The sequence below is a fragment of the Chlorocebus sabaeus genome, chromosome 4 (genome assembly GCF_047675955.1).
Source record: "Chlorocebus sabaeus isolate Y175 chromosome 4, mChlSab1.0.hap1, whole genome shotgun sequence".
Taxonomy (NCBI): domain Eukaryota; kingdom Metazoa; phylum Chordata; class Mammalia; order Primates; family Cercopithecidae; genus Chlorocebus; species Chlorocebus sabaeus.
Window position 1 is genome coordinate 23,109,159 of NC_132907.1, and position 23,952 is coordinate 23,133,110.

Genomic DNA, 23,952 nt, shown 5'->3' on the forward strand with positions numbered 1-23,952 from the left:
TGTGAGCCAGCAAGTAAGTCTTATAAATCAGTTTACCCTTTTCTGGTTAGTAAGACCCGGACACAGTGCAGTCATCAGGCCAACCCACAGTGCCAGGCTCTGGGACCTTGCTCTATTTTCTTTCTATATCTACGGCCAGCAGACAGTATTCAAAGATAAAAACACAAGCCACGCTCCATTTCAATCATTAAACAAATCTTGCTTCCTACTGGCTACAGATCTCTTTTCTCTATTCAAAGAAAGAGAAACAGATATTTTTCTCTGTCAAATATTGCTAGGCCACACATTCCCTTCTCTTGTTGCCTAGAAAGTTCAGGGTATGTGACTTGAAGCAAGATGTGGCTGTCACATAAAATGAGTAGTTCCCATCCACTCTTTTGTAATGAACTGTTAATTCCTATGTAATGGCTTTTCCTGCAGATAAGAAGTAATATTAAAACTGCTTTTTAAACTTCTTAAGTGAACACCAAACAATCAAGACACATTTTAAGAACTGCTGGACCAAACATCTACTGTTTCCCAAAAAGCTGCTGAAATTAAAAAAATAATAAATTTAGGGGAAAAAAAAGAACTGCTAGATAACCCTAACTCTTATAAACTTTCTTCTAAAGTCTTTCGGCCCTCTGCAATTCTTTTCCTTTTCTTTCCATTATGTGTAAAGCATAGAAAAACAAACATTCTCCTTCAAAAGGAACTAATTTATGAAGACCCTATTAAGGCAAGAGCAGAGCGTTACACTAATGACCCTTCTCCATAGTAAAGCATCACATTACTTTACCTATACATTACACGTGTGGGCCGTGACAAGGTTTTCTATATTTCCTTTAACTTACTACTCATTATGCTATGACTTGTACTTGGATTTGTCCTTGCAACTAATGAATCATTTCTCTAATTTCTGGATTCAAGTTTAAATCTGTTGTGGTTATTATAACTCTATTGGTGCTATTGCAAGTTAAGGAGTGTACTCTTAATCTGATTTTTGGAATAAATAATTAAAATATTAAACTCTCTAAGCCACCCTCAATGGGTTCTACTAGTTCCACCAGTTGGTTTTCTTTGGGGACAGCTCTCCAACCAACCATAGACCCACAGAATGAGAATGAGAAGCTGATCCTCTAAATACATCAGCTGTGTTTAAGTCCAAAACATTCCTGTAGAAGAGTTCCAAAAGTTCAATTGGCTTACCTTAAAATTTTCTTTCATTCATAGAACCAATTACAAAGGCAGGAGAAAAGCTTAACTCTTAAACTTGACAAAGCAATCTACCAGGCAATGCTTTGTTTTGTTAAATATTTTAATATTTTTTCCCTGCAGATTCAATTCATGGTAGCACCTTTGGCACTTTGTGAGGCCGAGGCAGGTGGATAACTTGAGGTCAGGAGTTTGAGACCAGCCTGGCCAACATGGTGAAACCCCATCTCTACTAAAAATACAAAAATTGGCCAGGCATGGTGGCACACACCTGTAGTCCCAGCTACTCAGGAGGCTGAGGCAGGAGAATAATTTGAACCCAGGAGGCAGAGGTCACAGTGAGCCAAGATCATGCCACTGCACTCCAGCCTGGGCAACAGAGTGAGGCTTCGTCTCAAAATAAATAAATAAATAAACAAACAGGTTTGGTTATTTTTTATGATTGATATAACAAAGAATCCACCTGTTCCATAATGAGCAGAAGAACTTCTGCTTGTTAGGAGACCTTTGATCCTATGAACTACTTTTACCTAGACAACTGGAAGAGTCCAAGTTCATTTTTCAAAATAATAGTAATTTACTCTGGCAAAAAATATCTTGAGTCTTCCAAACTGTTATATATTTGTTTGTAAGTATAAACATATATGAGAAATATTCTTTATATGACCTCTTTGTTTTTTTAAGGATCTAGGCCTTATTTTTCTCTTAAATTAGAAAACCTAACCAGGACAAGCTCGACCTACTCCATAGGTTAGGAGAGAAGCTACTGTGTTCACAGGAACGATGCCATCTGTCTTTGCAGATGCCACTTGCGGTCCCCTTGGGTTCTTTACCCACATGGCATCCCCTCACTGGTGCTGGCAAGCTTGGTGCTTGCCAGACATGTCAAGCTACTGGGAACACAAGTAAAGGAAGGTAGTTTGATGGAGCAGGAAGGTCGGGGAGGCTTTCAACTCCAAAGTCATCTGAGCGTCAACACATAAAACATCAGAATGTGTTATCCCAGTTAACCTAATTGTCAAAATTATACAAATCTCTGAGACAAGATTTCTGCCCAAAAAACAAACAAGCAAAAACCTCAAAACAAAACAAAAATTAAATTAAATTGTGAGATTCTGTTGAATAATTACATTACTATTCAATGCTTTACTCCAAATTTGAGCTTCTGAGACCCTGAACAAGGCACTATTATGAATGCTATTTCATAAAAGGAATGGTCATAATTTTATGAACTAGAAATCCAATTTTATTTATGGTCTAAAATTAAATAAAATCTGGGATATTTCCTTTCCTCGAACACATAATGAAGTTGCATTGTGACTAATGACGGGTAAGACACAGGGCTGAAAGAAGGCTCTGCTTTTTGTTACAAGATCCATGCTCCACTCAGACTCTGGCCTTTTTCCAGGTTCCCAGTCCTTCCTCATAACTCTCAATGATTGACAAGGTAAAAAAAAATGAGAAGTTTATTACAAAATGCAAAGAATACAGTAATGTGTCGCAGTAGGGTTTTGATCACTCTTCCAAGACAAAGTCATTATAGAAATCAATGAATACTCATTCGGTAAGATCTATTTATATTTGAATAAATCATAAATAAACACCAAAAATTTTTAATAAGAGTGAACACTGAGCATTAAAATAATTTTTGGACAAGTACTGGAAGAAATAATTGCTAGGAAAGGAATTGTTTTCCACCTGTGATGCCACTGCCACTAATACATTATAACTTCCAGTGGGTCCAATGTCACAGTTTATTTCTCACATCTTTATTACAATTTATCTACCTCAAGACAAGCAATACAAATAAAATATGTATACCAAAAAAGATGTGTAAGCACATAAGAGTTTTTAAACTGCTTAAATTAAAACTCTATTAAATTAAAAGCACAACAAAAAACAAACCCAAACAGCTCAAGATTAGTAGAAGCCCACCAAATGGTTATGAATAGGCAATGAGTCAAAATACATCCATAGAGTATACGTGTGCATTGTAAAAATCTAATATAATCCAGTTAATCTAGGGCATCAATGTTAGTCCTTCACCAAATACTCTTGTTTATTCCCAACTATAAAATGATTAATTTATGTCCAACTACTTAGTTTAGTAAATACAATAAAAACTCCACGTTTTCCTTCTACCTAGTATCTAATACAATTTCTGAAGTACAAAATTAAAACACAGAAGAATTTATATTTCAATCTACTCATCTAACTGCCCAATTTGTTTTTTAATGTGGAGTAATTTTGACAGAAATGTACTGATAAATACATCTGTTAAGGCCTACGAATCTAAACTTAGCCATTATCCATATATGAGCCCCTACATACATACATGACAGAACTGAGGTGTGAAAAGGCAGACACAGAGATTTAAACACATGGCGGGCTGAATGATATCTCATAAGATGGTCATAACCTTCAGATTAAAAATCAGCTTCAAACATGAGCATTAACCCTGTCGCTTGACACTGATGTTGTAGAAAAGCTACATTACAAGTCTAGGCTGCAGACAATGTTACCTCAAATACTATAAACTGCCTTTAGAGAAAGTCTAGAAACATTCCTAGAAATTTGCAAAGAATTACTTAAATGCCAGGATTTTATACTTTGCCTTTAGCTTCATTTGTCCAAACCAATTGTATCTGCTTTCTACCTATGCACATACAAGTACATACAATACACTCTATATATGAAAATTTATTCACATGCACATGCCAACATCACCTCTTACTGAAAACTTAATATGTTCAGATACTCTTCTAGAGGTCTTACCATACATTATCTAATTAAATCATCACAACCAGCTAACGAAGCAGGTACTACTATGCCTCACTGTAGAAATTAAAAATGTGTAGCACCAGAACTAAAATATCTTGCCCAGGTCTCACAGCCAGGAGGTAACAAGGTCAGGATTTGAACCTGGCTCCACAGCACACATTCTTAACAACTAGGACACTAGAATAGAAAAGTGTTTTACCATGAAAAGAAACTGCTGCAATTTTTCTATCATGAAAACACATATATTACGTATAAATACTGACAGAGGGGACAGAAAGGACCTCCTCGTGACATAAATCTGTCTGTTATAAAAATATGGATAAATCAAAGTCCATGACAGCTAAAAGCTTGGCAAACAAGAATGTATACCCAAATAGCAATGAAAATGGCAATAGGATGACCCTTGACAACTTGGGGTTTAGCTCAGTGTTCTCCAAACTTACTTTTTCATGTATCTCCACCAGCAAAAATAACTTTGAGCAGGCATGCCCAGCATGGAAAATTGTATGCTTGTATTATGGCAATCCACAGATTAAATACTAGAGAGTATTAACGTATTTCTAAATATCGGCATGAAAAATAAATAAAACATGTGGGTAACATGAATTCCATTGTGGAGACCCTTAGTTTAAGCTATTCATGTGCAGTTATGAGGTTCCATGACCTTCAACAATTTGTAATTTTTCAGAGGCACAAATTAAACTGCTGTAGGCACCAAGCTGCTGTGCTGAGACTTGCTGGCCTGGGGAGGAGCTGTGGGACTGACCTGCTTCTGCCCCTGCATGAGGCTGTGATGCTCTTTCTTTACTTAAGGGAAATCATGAAACCTTTGTGTCTTTCTCAAAATGGATCCACGCTCCCCCCTCCAGAAAAAGCCACCCTCCAATATTATAGTTAGAAACATTTTTAGAAATCCAAGAGACTTAAGAAAATGAAGTTTCTTAGCCAGAAAACATTATATGTATATAATATTTAGATATAGATAATATATATCATAGATATATAAATTTATATATACTATATATATATTAATATAGATCATACATGTCATCTATCACTTACATATGTGAGATAGAAAGGGTGTATCTCCAGACGATCAAGTATTACTATTGCAATTCCCCTGTATAAAAGGGCTTAGCACATAGCAAGAGTTGAAGAAACATTTGTTGAGCCAGGTGCCTATAATCCCAGCTACTGGGGAGGCTGAGGTGGGAGGCTCACTTGAGGCCAGGTGTTTGAGACAAGCCTGAGAAATACAAGACTCTGTCTCTAAAAAAAAAAAAAAAAAAAAGAAAGAAAGAAAGGAAAAATTTAATTAGCCAAGCATGTGACACACACCTGTAATCTTCGATGCCTAGGAAGCTGAGGCAGGAGGATCACATAAGCCCAAGAATTTGAGGTTGCAGTGAGCTATGATTGTGCCACCATCCTCCAGCCTGGGCAACAGAGCAAGAGGACCCTGTCCCTAAACCAGCTAATGAAGCAGGTACTACTGTGACTCATTGTAGAAATTAAAAATGTACAGCACATTTATGTTATTAAATAATTTATTTAAAATATTTTATTAATACTGTATTTTAAAAAGTATTTGTTGAATGAATGAATGAATATTGTATCCAAAGACCTTTCAAGTATCATCACTGCAACTCCCCCTTATATTTAATATCTCTTTGCTGAGTCCTTGGGGATAATAAGGAGCAGAACAAACACCACCCACACCCTCAGGGAGCCCACGTCATACGTATCAATCAGCCACCACACAGGAGAGTGCGGCACACAGGATTCAGGCATGGCTCGGTGCTGGACTAGACTTGTGACTTCCCTTATCCAAGATCTTAAAAACAAGAGACGTCTTTAAGCGCCCAGGGGAGTTTTAGTGTGACCCTGATTAAAGGAAAGAAACAGAGATCCTCTTGGTTTGTGACTTATGGCCTTATTATTCTGTTTATAAAACTCACACCCCTTTACCCAGAGTAGTGCATTTAATCTCATCCATGATCGAATTTAAGCCAACCTGAAACTTACAACTAGAATTTATCAGGAAGCAGAAACTCTCAAAAACAGTATCATCTGACTACAAAGCTAAGGACACAGGAAGGATACAAAAAAAAAAATATGTGTTGTATTCAATAAATTACAAAACAACATCTGTGTATTTCCAATAAAATTATATATAACGTGTAATCACCAATAAAAAGCAGCTATTGGCTGGACACGTTGGCTCATGCCTATAATCCTAGCACTTTGGTAGCCTGAGGCAGAAGGATCACTGAAGTCAGAAGTTCAAGCTCAGCCTGAGCAACACAGTGAGACCCCAGCTGTCAAAAGAAGATTTTATTTTTTCATTTTTAAAAAGCATCTATTGATCAGTTTAGCCTCATGTCTAGTATGGGCCTATATATAACATCTATAGTCTTATTCCTATGCAGATTCCAAATACTTGGTATTCAGAGTCCATTTGGTCTTTAGTACTCCAAAACCTAGTACAAATGTACCACAAATGCTCTCGGTGACACTGACATTTTCAAAGATGTCAATTCATTGGTTATGTTTCCCATGTTGTCACATGTCTTCTAAGTGTTTCACAAAGTTGGCGACATGAGCTTTCTTGTCCAGTGACCCTACCTATTTGGAAATGGGGCAGCAATGTCCCCTTCCCATAGCAAGAAAACTTGCCAAGGGAAGTGGAGCCACAGCCCAGAGCAGCTGACTCAAGAGCATACCATAAAGAAACAGTCTTTCCCCCACTTGAGACAAGGCCTTTCCATTTATTCCACACCTTCTGGCACGAGTCACATAAACCAGCCCAGAGATGAGTGGCTCAGGACCTCAGGGAACTCCTTCACATCACAGCAAGGTTCAGGTAAAATGTGGGCAGGAAAACCTGCCCAGGGGAACAGACAGTATAGCATAAGGAACATTCTGAACTTGACACTCACAGGGGATATCTGAATTTTCTGGTGATGACCCACCTTCGAGTGAAGAACTTCCCAACACAGTCCACTCTAGAGGCAATTCCAGATGGGTCAGAGCCAGCACGAGCTCCTCATCCAAGGCTGGCAGCGCTCCCGCCGTCAAGGCAAATGGGGTCAGCAGGGTCTGGTGGCTGCAGGCTGTGAGGCGATCGGCCTGCGTCACCAGCAGACGAGCCAGCCTGCAAGCCATGTTGTCCACGTAGGTCACTGAGCCGGAGCCCATGGTCACTGGAGAGTAACCTTCTGAGCAGAGGCACACAGATACCGTCACCGTCTCCTGAAGCCCATGGCCTGGACAACAAGACAGTGAACAGTTCACCCCAAGTCTGTAGGAGATGCTCTCACAGGGGTCCAATGTGCTAGCTCCACCTCACAGCTTAAGCAGACAACACGCCCCAGGAGAACAAGGTGGAAGGGAAAGCCAGCCCATTACCCTTACACACTGCCAAGCACGTGGGCCAAACTAATGCTGACTCGATCTTCTTTCAGTAACTCCTGATTTTAAAACTTACCTTTATGAGCTCTGAGCATTTGAGCGTCTGTTCTTCTATCATTACCAAACACTGCTATTCAGCATTCCTTTAACCTTTTACTCCTACCCTGACCCCTGAATTTGTGTTTGTTGTCTTCAAGTCCTTTGCTTTTTTCCACTCTGCCATTTCCTCCTGAGTCACATATTTTTACATATTTATTTAAGCCATAAGTTTATAAGATAGCACCATACAGTTACACAAGTTTGCCCTAATTCCATAGAGCTCCTTTGAATGTGAGTAAAGGTAGGTGAAGACTACCCAAGAGAAAACAAAAGGGAAAATATATATACATATCTATGTGTGTGTGTTGTTGTTCACTGCCCCCTCTTCTGATAAGTGTCTCTGTCTTGTAGGTGTTCTCAATATTTCTCCTGAGAGTGTCACCAAATCCTGCTGTTTGTCCCTCCCTTCATTCTTCCTCTTCTTTGTCCCACTCTCTTATTTTGCCAGAGTTGGGAAGCTCTTACCCAGGTACATTTTTATGCTGCCCTTGGCAGAATTTTCAGGAATTGATGGCACCAAATCACTATGATCATGATAATCATGACTGAACAGAGAAGAGTTATTCAGCTACCACTGGTCCATAGCACCCTGTTGCCCCCAATCAAATGGCTAACAGGTACAAGTCATTCCTCCTCTGCCTTATTCTCCAAAGACTTTCCCCAGAGGCTCTGCAGCTAGGGCTTCAAGGAACAAGAGCATCCTAAGTTCACTGAAAGAGACCTAGTGTCACTTTGTCATTGACTCTTAAAAGTGGTCTCATGGTACAGGCACAGAATGCACCCACCTCCCACTAGACTACACATACCCAGTAAACATTAAATAAATCTCTCTTACAAATTTTTGAAAGGTTGTCCTGGTAAAGCTGTCACCAGGGAAATTCAAGGTTCAGAAATAGAAACTGTGACCTGCCTCTAGATTCTGTTAAAATGAAGGCAAGAAACCTCACTTTTAAGTAGACCACAATATAAACAAAAGATTACATTCTCTTTTTCCTAAGGAAGGAGGAGGAGAGTCACCACCACATGCCAGTAAAGAAAAAGATTAAAAGTTTTGAAAATAAGAGTGGCACTGTAGTTATTATTTTTTATCCTTTCTCTATAAGGGCTTGATAAAAGAGAAAACCAAGAAAAGAGGGTGAAACTAAAGGTAGGGAAAACATTAGCCAGAGCAAAAGGGCAGAGGGAAAGCAACCAACAGCCGAAGTAACTATGTGCCATGAATTAGGTTTGTTTTTGTTTTTGTTTTGAGATGGAGTCTCGCTCTGTCTCACAGGCTGGAGTGCCGTGACACGATTTCAGCTCACTGCAACCTCCGCTTTCCAGGTTCAAGCGATTCTCCTGCCTCAGTCTCCCAAGTAGCTGGGACTAAAGGCACCGTCCACCATGCCCAACTAATCTTATATTTTTAATAGAGATGGGGTTTCCCCATGTTGGCCAGGCTGGTCTCAAACTCCTGACCTCAGGTGATCCTCCCACCTCGGCCTCCTGTAGTGCTGGGATTACAGGCGTGAGTCACCATGACTGGCCCATTAATTTGGTTTGACTGTTTTTTTGGTTTTTGTTTTGTTTTGTTTTGTTTTTTTTAAATGATGAAGATTACTGGGCTAAAGAGAGAAGTGCTTAAAATTACCGATGGTCTCAGAAATTGGACAACAGATTAATTCATTGACCAAGACCAGGGAGAGCTAAGAGGTATCTGCACTTCTCTACAATTCTCACTGTGTCTGTGTTGTTTGCATATTCACTGGCTACCTTCTTTCCACGTGTAGCAGATATGTTACAGAAGCACATAGGAACATATTCCTTTAAAAATGATCTCAATCTTAACTCTAAGAAAAATTAAACAGTCTCTTTATGATCCAAATTAAAAGGACTTGAAAGACCCACAGTTAAGAAAAACCAAAATCAACAAAAAAGAATTCTAAAATGCCCTCCCTGTCCTGTAGGTAATGACACTTTAATTCCACCATTAGGTTAAAGCCTGATGACCCTTAAATGCACAACCCACATACCAATAAAAATATAAAATAACTATATCAAGAAGGGCTATTAGCTCATCACAATATATGAACAGGATACATTAATTTATCATCTAGCAAGAAGGAACTAGGGAAATTACAGGTTTCAAAATGTAAGCATTTTGATAATGGGGAGAGAAAGTTCTGGAGCTGGAGATACCCCAAGGAAGATTCTGGATGGACAGGGCATCAAGGAAGGAACCCCAATGACCAAAGGGAGCAAGCAGAGGAGAGGCAGACCTGTAACTGCCAGTCTGCTAACAGAAGAATGAGGAAGAGAGAAGACAAACTTTGTCAATGTCAGTTCTGCCTGAGCCAACCCTGGCAATGGGTCTGAGGTTATAGGAGGTGATACTTAATAGACAGTGTTTCCTCCATTTGATTGCATCCAAAGCACACCCGACCATAAAAGTTGGGTGTAGTCAATAGGATGAGTCTGCCTGGTCTAAGTTAAGACTCCTAATTAAGCAGCAGATACAGCTGGAAGAATCTCAGATGTGAGTGTTCTTCCTAATGTACACACACACACACACACACACACAGAGGCACACACACTCCTGACCTTGCAGCACTGTTTTCTTTTTCTTCCTGGCTCTCTTCCTGGCCTACATCCCTAGAGGGAAGTTATTTGCAGACCAGTTTCCCAGTCACACAACAAAGAGGACACCTCACCTGGAATGCTGGACTGGAGAACGTTATCCTCGATGCGCTCTGCAATCATGACATGTCGCTGATGAGATCCGTCATAAGTAAAGTAAAACTCAGCATCTTCAGGAAGATACACATTTTTGTCAAACTTCGCATAGACCGTCATCTGCCCCTGAAAAAGGAATAAGTTGGGGCATTGTCACACTTCCTTGTCCTGGCTCTAAGAAAGCACAATACAAAGGGCCTGGGTCCATAACAGTGTCATTTGTTATATTCACTTCACGTGGTTGAGTTCAAATAGCATGAGTGCTTCCTTCCAACAACAACACATTTGACATTAGGGAAGATGCTTCCTGATGTATTAGGTATGGGTATCAGAGTTGGTTTGTTCTGTTTTTAAAGTTAAAGAAGTTCAGGGCATAGGAAAGAATTTTTTCTTTTTCTAAAATGTACTAGATGTAGGAGTGTGGTACTTCATTGCCTTTTACTTTTCAAAAATTATTTTTAGAGACAGGGTCTCACTATGTTGCCCAGGCTGGTCTCAAACTCCTCTGCACAAGCCATCCTCTCACTTCAGCCTCCCTGGTAGCTGGGACTACAAGGATGTGCCACCACACCCAGCAGTCTTTTACTCTGAATTTCTACCAGCTGAACATCATGGCTTGAGTTAACTTTTATCCTGTACCTAAAATGCCATTATTAGTACAGAAGTTCATGATAATTATTCTTATCTCTGGCCTTACCCTGTACTAGACCATAGTCAGTTGTAAGAATCTTAAATATTTACAAACATTGCCAAATAAATAAGACTACTCCCTCTCCCTTGCTATGCTATTTCCATTTGCTATTTCTCTTCTCTGAGGGGTTTCCAAGTGCTCTTTCCTCACACTTTCTCTTAAGAGCTTCTGGTTGGCACAAAGCCCTGTGAAGTGCCTTGGTGCCAAGGACAGGAGCTGCCACCTCAGGTCACTGTGGCATCCTCTGAGGACTAATGTCAAAGGAAGTGGGGCAGCAAGCTGGGGCTCTTGGGTATATCGTCATCCTGAAGCTTTGCGGAGGGGCTATAGCAGCTGTGTTGCATCCAGGGGAACAGCAGCTATGGTAGGGACTGCCAGGTCATCTCCAGACCCCAGAGGCTTTGAAGGATTTGTGCTACTCCCCACCCAAAACACAAAAAGCAATACAAAGTGGGGCCTCCAGAGAGAGAGCGTATTCTGCCCAGCCTGTGGGAGTGGCGGGGAAATGGAAACCTGGAGGCGGAAAGGGTCGCCCACTTTGGAGGGCCTCCAGAGCTCGGCCAGGCGTGGAGAAGCATCTGGGCTTTTGTGTGCTTGCCCAACAAAAACAAACCTGTTCGCCAAGATATCTTTACCCTGCGATAGAGGAGAAGGTGAACAGAGAAAAGCCTACACAGACTCCTTAACATCAATTTGCCTCTGACAAATATCAGCAAGATATTTCATAGGACACTAAGAGTTAAACCACTCAGGATCAAAAACAAAATCAGTGCAGGGTTTTCTAGTAGCCACATGGTTATTTAATCTCATTTTTTTACAATAAACAAAAAGCTATGCATTTCTAGTGGTTTGCAACCTATCACACACACAGTTATCTGAAATTATGAAATGGTATAAATACAAAGTACGGAGTTCTGGAAAAAAGTCACTGGTTGGCAGTTTTAATTGCCCTTTTTCTGCATATGAGCATGCATGTGTATGTGCACACATAAACGTAATCAATAGAAAAGCAACATGCCAAGAAAAATCTACCATACAATAGCTTCCAAAAAAGTTCAGGAAGGAGATCTGAAAAGCAAAAAACAACAAATGTCTAACATGACTGAGAGAGGAAACTCAGACGAAATTCCATTTCCTAAAAAAGGAAGAACAGCTTGCTTTAGTCATGTTCCTGGTTGCTAAAGAGACGTTAACTATCCACAGGCAGATCTGACCTGACCTGTTCGTGATTTTTTTTTAATAAAAAACAAACTATATAAACAGATTAAAAATTTTCACAGATCACAAGGATATCTAATCTGCATCTATTCAAAACAATGATCATATTACTATTATATTTGGTTGGGTGTTCAAGGACTACAACTTATGAGAGTTTAATTGCAACCCTTTCTAATGCAATACAGCCCTGAACATTACAGTCTTGTAATTCATCACGCCTGCCTTTCAAGAACCATGCCATGCTTTACGCTAGTAAAAGGATAACCAAAAGTTATGTGAGTAATAAGACATGCCCATTAAGGAGATTAAAGAGAGATGCCCAGAAGTCCTAACACTCAGAAGAGATTCAGCAATAAGAACAGTCTCTTATATGGTAACCAGAAAAACATCAGAAAGACCCGGATAAACAGGCTATGGGAAAAGAGGGGGTGATACAGAAACCAACAGAGAGACCCTATTAGACAGAAATGGATGGGCAGGAGAGGAAGACAAGGAACGAAAATATGAAGATGAAATAACAAGAACATTTTCATTCAGAAAACGCAGATAAAGCTCAAAGGACATGGATTTAGATAAAGCACTTAAGAGATCAGCAGGAAGAGCGGTCTTCTGAAAGAATATGCAAGTTGAAAGAATATGCAAGTACAGCTTAAATAGCCAACCACAGGTGGCAATTTTTTGGGTAAGAGTGGGATCTTTCTAATCACTGAGGCCACTGAAAATCTGCTGCTCTTCTTAAAAGGCCACCAATTTCATATATGACAAAGACAAAATTCCAATGTACAGAATTCCAGAGTACCTCTTTCAGTTCCCCATCTGGATCCAATTGCATTCTTTGTGCAGGCAATTGAAAACTAGAAACTTTCCTGAATAAATTTGTTGGCATAAATATCAGAATCACTCTGCTCCTACACAGAAGCAATAGAGATGTGTTCTCACGTTTCTATAAACTCACTATTTCCAAAATATAAAACACTCAAATATGCCAATGAAATTTCTGGAAACAATAAGAAGCATGCTAGGCAAAATTATATCCCCAAATTAATCAACAAGTTTAGTGTAGTCTAGTCAAAACCCATTTGTCAAATGAAACTCAACAAGCTTATTCTAAAGTTCATCTGGAGGAATAAATACACTAGAATTGAATTGATACTTTTAAGAGAGAATGTTTGGACTGTCAAAGCTTGCTCTACCACAAAGCAAAACATACAATAAAACCAGGGTCATTTAAACAGAGTAATAGTAGCATAGAGACAGACAAGTGCAAAGTCCGAGGCAAACACATGTACCCATGGAAATTATGCAATAATAGATAGCATTTCAAATCAGCAGGGAAAGAATGGACAATTCAATAAACGGTTTTAGAACAATAGCTATCCATTAGGAGCAAAAACATGCATTCTACCAAATGATTAAATTTCTAATTAATTCAATATCTAACAAAAAATCCATAAAAGCACAAAATTAGAAGACTGTTTAAAAGTTTTCATTATTTAATAAATAACAGCAATTAAAGGTATTTAGATTTCATCTGCATTGATATGATCCTAAACGATCAACCTTTTTTCATTTTTCCTATTATCTTCCAGTCTTTATTCATATGCACAGGTAATTATTACACAGTTATACTCATGGCATAATACATTAATACATACTGGTGTTCTTTCTTCTCTTCTATCAAAAATATTTTTCCACGTTGTTACAATCTTTGGCACCCCTTTTAACTGTATTCCACCAAGCGTTTGATGTTCTATAATTCCATGATTACTCAAATATTCATCTATTGTTCGTTAAGAGTACTTCTGACTTTTTAACATTTTAAACAACTCCTGATAAACATTTTAAGTATTTTTTATCCTTTGAGATGCTATTTTAGAATACAATTCTAGAAATGCTTCCAAAAATATGAACACATTGTCATAAATTGCCAAACTTCTTTCCAAAAATTTTGTATCAACTTTTATCACCACATGTGCTGGTTAAGAGGATCATTTTCACCCCAACTTTGCCAAAACTATCTTTGGAATTATTTCCTGTGTTAACAGATCATAAACAGTTCCTCACTGATTTAATTCACTTTTTTCCATTGCCACTGAAATTTGTTGCCCACTTTTATAAAAGTCTATTGCAAGATAATGCAAACATTGTTAGTGGCCAAACCAAATTTCAATTTGAATAAATTTAGTCTTCCCTCTTCTGTTTCACATACGAATTCACCTACAAACTTTGCCTTTGGCAAATCAAAATTTTTAGTTTCCCAAGTGAACCAGTTGGAATCAGTGTCAGAATCATTTCCTTTCCCCGTCAAATAGTGAAGGTGTATCACCTCTTACCCAATCATGCCCAAATAAAAAATACTCATCAGTATTCCCATAAAACCTTGGAAGGCCAAGTCACATGGAAAGCAGGAATCACAAATGTAGAGCAGAAGAGCTGAATTGACTATAATCATACTAAACACAGTTCAATATAAATACACACAAAGAAACAGGTAAATTAAACTAACATTTTTTACCATCAAGCATCCTCTAGAGAAATTCTACTTGTAAAACTCAATGATTTTCAAAGACCAAGCCTTCTGCTGACATGCTGTGACATCTGTGGATTTCTTCCCAGAGAACCAAAAAGGTCGCAAATGTTTTTGCCACCTTAAACTATCTCATCCAACTTTCCTATTCCTTTCCAGATGGTATTTAAAGTGGAAATGGCTGTCAACACTAGTTTGCATGTTCTAAACATTTTTTCATTAATCAATGTCTCTAATAACCTGGGTAATTGAGTGGCTGTATTAGTTTAATCACTGGGTATTCTTGTACTCATGTTTTCTCTCTCTTCCTCCCTTTCTTCCCTCTCACTATAAACAATGCATCTGTATATAATTACACTTTGTTAATAACAATGCTATTTGCTGAACAACACCTTAACTCTCTGGTTTCTTAAATATACGGCATGAGTGGGCAATGAACAAATACTGCATTTTCAAATTATGACAATGAGAAAAAAGGATGCATCTTTTTATAGTGGGGTTTCTTAACCAAGGGAAGAATCTGAAGACGGATTTCAGACAGTTTGAGAACCTCTGAAAATTATTAGCAAAACTGGTTTTGTGTGTGCATATATGTCCATTTTCTGAGGCAAGGTTTATGGCTTTCATCATAGTCTCAAAGGCATCTAAAGATTCAGAAAAAGTTTATGAACTCTAGCTTTTATAGTAACAGGCAAAAATGGGAAGTTAATAAATACTTTTCAATGGTAATTGTCACCTTTTTATTTGACAGGAAGACATAAACTATCTTCCAATGGATTCTAGTATTATACACCGCCTTTATATGGGATGATTAGGCAAAGAAGCATAATAAAGGTAAAAATAAGTTGATAATCAATGTTTACTAATACATGCCATGAAAACCATTATGCTAAAAATATAGTGCTATGTGAACTATCAAATTTGATTTGTAGTCAATATTTGAAACTTGTCTTCTTTACAATAATAAAAAAAAATCTATACAGAGCCTTTCCTACAGAACACAGTGCATTGAACTTTCTAAGATCCTTGAAAAGTTAAAAGAAAAAAAAAGGATGCATTGTTATTATTCCATTTTATAGGTAAGTAAATACAAATATAGGTACTACTGCTAACTAGCTCAGGATCTCAGAGCCAGATGTGTAATATTAGGTTTCTTGATTTCTGCCCCAACCTCCAACTTAGGTTATCCTCTTTACAGTTTCTCAAGTACAATAGCATACGTGGTACCAAAGGAAGCACTGTGGGCACAAAGTATTTTATTCAAATTACTGTGTGTAGCTGAAGTACTTCTTTAAAAGAAAGTGTGGAAATGCAAATATTTCTTATATGTGTGTGCACATATATACAAATACAGACATCGATATATCTATATACTTATACATATTATCTATGTGTACAGCACATCACAATTTATACAGTGCTTTCTTGTGTGTTTTCTTGTCTTATTCCCACAATAATACCTGGGAAGTATTATTATGAACCTTGTTTATTAAAGAGAATACTGAAAATATTAGATCTAGTGAGGAGCAGAGCCAGAAATCAAATCCACATCTTTCTGTGCCAGGCTCAGTACACTTTCTCCCCACCATGTTAGTGAACGAACAGCAAATGCACAAATGTTTAGTGACTTATCTACAGCTTTTCATTTAACTCAGTCTTTGCTTCATGTTCTTAACGTAGGAGTTCCCATCCTGAAATCTACGGACAGATACGGTGAGGGGGAAATGTTCCTTAATCCTCTGGAAAATGTATGCAGCAGTTTTGGGCATTTATCTGAGGAGTCTGTCTATCAGTCACAGATTCTGAGAAGGGTACGCAAAGAACATGTGAATCAAAAAACTGAAGAACCACTGATTTGAAGCATGTTTAAAAGCATCTGACTTTTATATAATTTAAAATATCAAGATTATTCAGATGTATCGTCCCAGTCATGTAAATACAAATTGGTTAAATCCAGGGGGAAGTATCACAATGCCATTTTTTTTAAAGGAAGGTTAACTAAAATAACTTAAAAGACTTATAAGACATTTTTTCAGAAATAGCCTTTAGAGTAGGTGTCCATCTCCAGATAGGATAAAATAGACCACACAGGCCAACAGTCCTGCTGAAAACAACTAGGAATAACAAGGGTTGACAAATAAAAAGTCATGGAAACAATGAGGACAAAAATGTAACAAAATACCAGACAGGAGAACCACTCAGAGAAGTAATGGAAGCCAAAAGACAATTGTGTAGTATTTGTAAAAGGGTGAAAGAAAATCCCATGTCTAACAAAAATATCTTTAAAAACGAAACTGAAATTAAAATGTTTAAGACAAATACTGAGAGAATTCAGTGCCAACAGACCAGCACTGAAAGAAATACTGAAGACGTTATTCAAGAAGAAATGAAATTATCTCAAACAGAAACACGGAAATGCAGGAAAGAATGAGGAATAGTGAGTAGGTAAATATGTGAATAAATATATCAAATATATAAACAATTTTACAAAATTATAAAAGCACGTATTTTGTGTAATATATAAGAAAATGTTTTACAAAATATTATAATGTCATGGAGTTTAAAATATTTGTAGAACTACAATGTGCTACAACAAAAATGTAAAAGGTAGATGAAATTAAAGTTGTAGCCATATTAGGAAATTGCTGAAAAAGTACTTTTATTATATTTATAATATATTATATATGTTTTGACTTGAGAGTAGCCACCAAAAGAATGCATAACTAATGAGTTATAGAGAGGAAACTTAAATAATAAGAATAGTTGATTCATCAAAAAGAAAACAGGACAGGAGAAACAAAAAACATAAAAATAAAACATGTGCCAAACAAAGAGCAAATAGCTATATGTAGATATAAATCCAACTATTTCAGCAATTATATTAAATGTAGATAGACTACTCCAAATAGTACACCAAGTCTGCCAGTATGGATTTTTTTAATCCAAAAACAATAACAATATCTGTACACTGCCAACAAGAGATATACCTTAAAAATAACCCAGCTTAAAAGTAAAATGACATCCATGCAAAACTAACCAAGGAAAAGCTAGCACAGACAAAATAATATCAGACAAAGTAGACTTTAAAGCAACATATATTACTAGGGAAAGAGAAATTTTTCGTCATAAAAAGAGTCAGTTGAATAAGATAATATTATAATATTACATCTGTATGCCCCTAATAACACATCTTTAAAAGATATAAACCAAAAGTTAACAGATCCAATAGAGTAGACAAATCCACAATCCCAGTGGATAACTTTAGCCTGCCTCTTTCAATAGCTAATAGAACAAGTAAAAAATTGACAAGGATATCAAAGATCTAAATTACACAATTAAAATAACTTACCCAAAGAAATAATTAGCATAAATTAAATGCATATATTAATAATTGTAAAAGATACCCATTATTCAAATCTCTGCATTAAACACAATAATTCAAAAAATATAAGCACACAGGCTAGGTGCGGTGGCTCATGCCTGTAATCCCAGCATTTTGGGAGGCCGAGGCAGGTGGATCACTTGAGGTCAGGAGTTTGAGACCAGCCTGGCCAACATGGTGAAACCCCATCTCTACTAAAAATACAAAAAAATTAGCCGGGCGTGGTGGCACCCACCTATAATCCCAGCTACTCAGGAGGCTGAGAAAAGAGAACCGCTTGAACCCAGGAGGCAGAGGTTGCAGTGAGCCAAGATCATGCCATTGCACTCCAGCCTGGGTGACAGAGTGAGAACTCGTCTCAAAAAATAAAAAATTACATACACACACACACACACACACACACACATGTATATACACACATACACACACAGACACATATATATAAATTTAAAATCTAGATGACTTTCATCCTTGATGGAATGATTCACCACTATCAAATTGAAATTGCCTTTGTTTCTGTAACACAGCAGAACTGAGTAAAAGACAATTCATAACAGGGGTCAGCAAATGACTCCAGATTCCTCACAAGACCAGAAGCAGGCTTTATAAAGCCCATTAGCTTGCTTCCCTTTCAAACCCCTAACTTAACAGATTCCATGGAAACAGAGAACTCCTAGTAAGTGAAAACAAATATCTGGCACTTTAAGCAGCAGATCATAGTGGGAAATGTACTGGCTTGGGTCTAAGAAAAATTGTAATCACTCTTGCATTATTCTGATAATCCTTTAGGAATAAAGGCCCTATACTGGCCCCCAGATCATCAACTACATAAACAAAGAAGGAAGCAATTTAACAGTTAGACACAAGTTGGGATTTTAATCAATAATCCACCAGCGTCACTGAGGGAGCAACCTGCCCTACCCTATATTGATGAAAATGTAGTAACTCCATTAAGAGTGAGTATGGTCAAGCTCTGCTTTATACCTGTCAGACTCACCTGGGCCATAGAATACTGTAATACAAATATAGACAAAGCTGACAACACATTCAGAGGAAAAGGACAAGGATGCCAAAGGGATGCAAAAAGTATGCTGTCATATGAGGAACAATTGAAGGAACTGGGACTGTTTTGCTAAAGAAGAGACGAGTCATGGGCAAACAGTCACCACTGCAAATATCTGAGGGTCTATCATGCAGACATGGGATTAGACATGTTCTGCAGGCCCCAAGGGAAGAGCACAAAACAATACAGGGAAGGACAGGGGACAGAGTTCAGCTCCACAGTGAGAGCCCTCTAAGGAACAGAGATGTCCAAAGATGACAAGGATTGCTTCAGCTTAGGAGGAACAAGCACTACTAGGAGATGGTGTGTTTTGTTTGTTTTTCTGTTTTGCTTATTTCGTCTGAGAAAGAATGAGGCTAAAGAACTTAAAGAACTATCTAATCTTCAGTGTCTAGAATCTATAATATCTGGTATATAATTCTAGATTAATTGCTTCAATATATTTTAAAATTGGGGGGCCTACATAAGCAGATTTGGATTTTGTGGGGTTTCTATTTGCTCGTTTTTTGCTTCTCCTTTTTTTTTTTTTTTTTTGAGATAGGTTCTCACTATATTACCCAGGCTGGAGTACAGTGGCATGATCATAGCTCACTGCAGCCTCAAATTCCCAGGCTCAAGGGATCATCCTACCTCAGTCTCCTGAGTAGCTAGGACTGCAGGCACCACCACCACACCACATCTAGTTAATTTTTTTTATTATTTGTTTGTTTGTTTTTTGTTTTGTTTTGTTTTTGTTTTTGTTTCGGGAGGAGAAACAAAGTCTCACTATGTTTCCCAGGCTGGTATTGAACTCCTGGGCCTCAAATGACCCTCCTACCTCAACCTCCCAAAGCACTGGAATTACACACATGAGCCACCACATCCAGCCCTAGGTTTGATTTTTATTTTTTATTTCTTTATTTCTTATTTTTTATTATTATTATTAGAGACAGGACCTTGTTCACTACCTCAAACTGGAGTGCAGTGGCATGATCTCAGCTCACCACAACCATGGCCTCCTGGGCACAAGTGATCCTCCACTTCAGTCTCCTAAGGAGCTGGAACTACAGGCACACACCACCACGCCCAGCTAATTTTTTGGTAGAGACAGGGTTTTGCCTGTTGCACAGGCTGGTCCGGAACTCCTGGGCTCAAGCAATCCGCCTGCCTCAGCCTCCTGAAGTGCTAGGATTATAGATGTGAGCCACTGTGTCCAGCCCCAGCTTTTTTTTTAAATTTCTCCCTTATATTTTTGCTTTGGTTTGTTTTTCTAGTTCCTTGCATTTATGCTTAGTTTATTTTTATTCTCTGTATTAACGGTTTTCAAACAGATCAGGGGAACCCTAAGTTGTAATGGGAGGATGTTGGGAGTTCGTAAACATTCCATTTAAATTTCATTTGGGAAATACGTTTCCAATTAGTATTAAATCTAAAAGCGTTGTCATCCACTTAAATTCATTATTTACCAAATTTTAAGACACTGGAGAGGACCTGAAGTGCCAGGTTGTCATTTTTCCACTGAACTGACAAAGGCAATAAACTTAAAGAACACATTTATAATAATAAAGTTTTATCAAGCTTACATATTGTTCCTCATAATACTTGTTTGGATTAAAAAAAAAAAAAAGGTTTCCTTTTATCCAATAAGAAAGGATCTCTAAAGCCCCTCTAAGAACTATAGGATACCCTCTGCTGTCTTATGGGAAGAAAACTAAGTTCTGTTAGTGACCAAAGTCACTAATGATCTAAGAAAATACTCCTCTAAGCCCTTTTTACGGTTCATGTCCCAAACAAGCTTTACATCTGCATCACAGTAAAGACTACAATTTATCAACTTCAAATTCAGCTTGAACCCACGCAGATGGTAACATCACATGGTTATTATTTAGCACTTGAGGTCTACAGATTTATATCAAGTGCTGTCTAAAGGTTATTGTGCCAACTAACAGCACTGAACATCCCAAACGAAAATGAAGACTATCAGGAATACAAACAACCCAAGTCTCCATGGATTGATTACCCCTGGGCATAACCTGATCATAACTATCCATTCTTATTTCATGGTAGACCACCAAGTCTTTGTGTTCCACAGGAAGTCCTCTCCTTTGTACAAAGGTATAAAAGATGGGGACAGTTCCCCTTGGCCCTCTCATCTGGCCAGCATCTGTGCGAGAACATTCCTCCCACCCTCTATCCTCAGTGCGGTACCCACACACATGCACACATACACAGCAGGCCACTCTTAAATAAGAGTGCTAAACATATACACTATGGAATACTATGCAGTCATAAAAAAGGATGAGTTCATGTCCTTCATAGGGACATAGATGAAGCTGGAAACCATCATTCTCAGCAAACTACCTCAAGAACAAAAAACCAAATACTGCATGTTCTCACTCATAGGTGGGAATTGAACAATGAGAACACTTGGACACAGGAAGGGGAACATCACACACTGGGGCCTGTTGTAGGGTTAGGGGAGTGGGGAGGGACAGCATTAGGAGATATACCTAATGTAAATGAAGAGTTAATGGGTGCAGCACACCAACATGGAACATGTATACACATGTAACAAACCGGCACGTTGTAACACATGTACCCTAGAACTTAAAGTATAATAAAAAATAAAAATAAATAAACTTGTAGTTCTGTCAGAAAAAAAAAAAAAAAAAAAAAAAAAAAAGAGTGCTAAATACTCTGCCAAGTAATGCTCATTGCAAGATACTGGGAATCCTCAGTAAGAAAAGCAGAGATTCAGAAATGTACAATTTAGAGATCTGAAAGAAACCTTAGAGCTCATCGGGATCAAACCCCTTACATTACAGGAAACTGAAGACCCATAACCTTGATCTAGGTTCTATCACACAGCTAACCTTGGACCAGAAATCCCGGGTGGTCACCTTCCATCCAATACCTTTCCCACTCTCCTAAGCTACTAGTGGGGAAGAGCAACAGTCTGACCCCCAAATGAATCCTATTCCTCCCCCAGGGACTGGGAAGAGCCTTTATGGAAAGAAGTCAGGATTAGAATCAATGAACTCTCCCTAAAGTTCCTCAGCGCCCACCCCCACAGCATCCCCAGCCTCCCTTGTCGTGTCTCTTCTCTTCTGGGCTCCCGTCACCTTTGTTAAACTATAGAGCACTTTCAGGTCCTGTTGCTCTTCTCCTCAAATCGAAGCAAAAGCAGGAAAAAAGCCAGCCCAGTCACAGCATGGAAAACTTGAAGCCCCAATGGAAACTAGAGAAGCAGGGCATGTGGAAGGAGCAGCTAGCAATCGGTCAGCCCCGGCTCCAAGAGCCTACAGAAGAGGGGAAAGAAGGACACAAGGGGCTGGGCATGGTGACTCATGCCTGTAATCCCAACATTTTGGGAGACCGACACAGGCGGATCACCTGAGGTCAGCAGTTCAAGACTAGCCTAGCCAACATGGTGAATCCCCATCTCTACTAAAAAATACAAAAAAAAAAAAAAAAAAAAATAGCTGGACGTGGTGGCGGGCACCTGTAATCCCAACTACTTGGGAGACTGAGGCAGAAGAATCACTTGAACCTGGGAGGCAGAGGTTTCAGTGAGCCAAGATCGCACCATTGCACTCCAGCCTGGGCAACAAGAGCAAAACTCCATCTCAAAAAAGCAAAGCAAAGCAAGGAAAAAAGGAAAAAAGGAAAAAAGGAAAAAAGGAAAGGAAAGGAAAGGAAAGGAAAGGAAAGGAAAGGAAAGGAAAGGAAAGGAAAAGGAAGAGGGCTCAGTGGGGAGAGAAACGAAAACAATGGCAGTGGGTTGGGGAGTGAGACAGGGGCAAGCAGAGAAAGCTGGGAAAACAAAGCAACATGGAGCTTAGTCGAAATAGGAAAAGCATGAGAAAGATGGAAAATAAATAGATAAATAAAAACGAGCAGGAGAGAGAAAGATTCATCCCACCAGGAATGGCAATCTGAAAACACTTTTGTAAAAAGGAGGGGAGAGGGAGGCAGAAAAGGATCTAAACTTTGGTGCTGACAAGGAACACTGCATCCAATCCAGATCAAGAGCTGAGGGCCAAAGAAGCACCTTGGATATGTCTCTTTGAAACACATAAAGTGGGGTGGGGAGGTTTCACACTACTCACATCCTGCTAATGGCACAGCCCCATTCTGGGGAACCCATCTTTCCAGACAACCCTGCAGGGAGAAAGGAGAGCATACTTGGGGACTCCGTTCTCATTTCCATCCACTTTAGGCAGAAGCAGCCATGGCTTTAAAAGGAAGGAGCTTATTTTTCTGGCCTTATCCTTTCTTGCCCCTCACTGTTTCTTTCTCCCTCTTCTACCTCCCTCCCTCCCTCCCCTCACCAACTTTCAATGGTCCCATACAATTCGACATTGTTTAGAAACCTTACCATGGCAGACATTCTACTGTCATCCAACTCCCACCATACAGATGTTACTGAAGGTATCTCACGTATAAAGGGACATCAGGCACTGTATTCACTCACGTTAAATATGAAATTTCTCATTTTCTAACAGAAAGCTTTAATGCAAAAAACAGTAGTGTTTATCCGTTTATTAGTGTGGTTGCTTGGGAACACATAAGGATAAAAATGGCCATGATAGGACCCTTTGTGTTTTAATTAACAGTACTGTGCATTTGAATGTACCAAGCACCATTCTAAGTGAATTATCTCATTAATGCCTTACAATTGGCCTATGAGGTAGAAACCATCATCCTCATTTTATAGATGAGGAAACAGAGGCTTTGAGAGGTAAATGCCCTGATTATACAGTGATCTGGAGGGTCTGGAAGAACCAGGAGTCAAGCCCATGCTTCCCTCTTAACTCCTGGAAGCCCTGCCGCTGTGATCAGCGCTGCATCCCCCACAGCAAAGCCTCTGCAGAAAACAAGAGACAGCCCAGTGC

The 23,952-nt window shown here is 38.7% G+C and overlaps 1 protein-coding gene across 8 annotated transcripts in view; it reads right to left on the reverse strand.

Annotated features, from left to right (window-relative positions):
• ARHGEF28 (Rho guanine nucleotide exchange factor 28) overlaps positions 1-23,952 on the reverse strand; it is a 317,386-nt gene that overhangs the window by 175,684 nt on the left and 117,750 nt on the right. For 5 of the 8 annotated variants that reach the window (XM_007975209.3, XM_038010483.2, XM_073014690.1 and 2 more), the window contains 2 exons: positions 10,176-10,323; positions 6,948-7,241 (listed from right to left, as the gene is read on the reverse strand). In XM_007975209.3, the coding sequence (XP_007973400.3) occupies positions 6,948-7,241; positions 10,176-10,323 (442 nt within the window). The remainder of the gene's footprint in view (positions 1-6,947; positions 7,242-10,175; positions 10,324-23,952) is intronic. The other 3 variants (XM_038010485.2, XM_073014692.1, XM_073014691.1) reach the window with 1 other exon arrangement.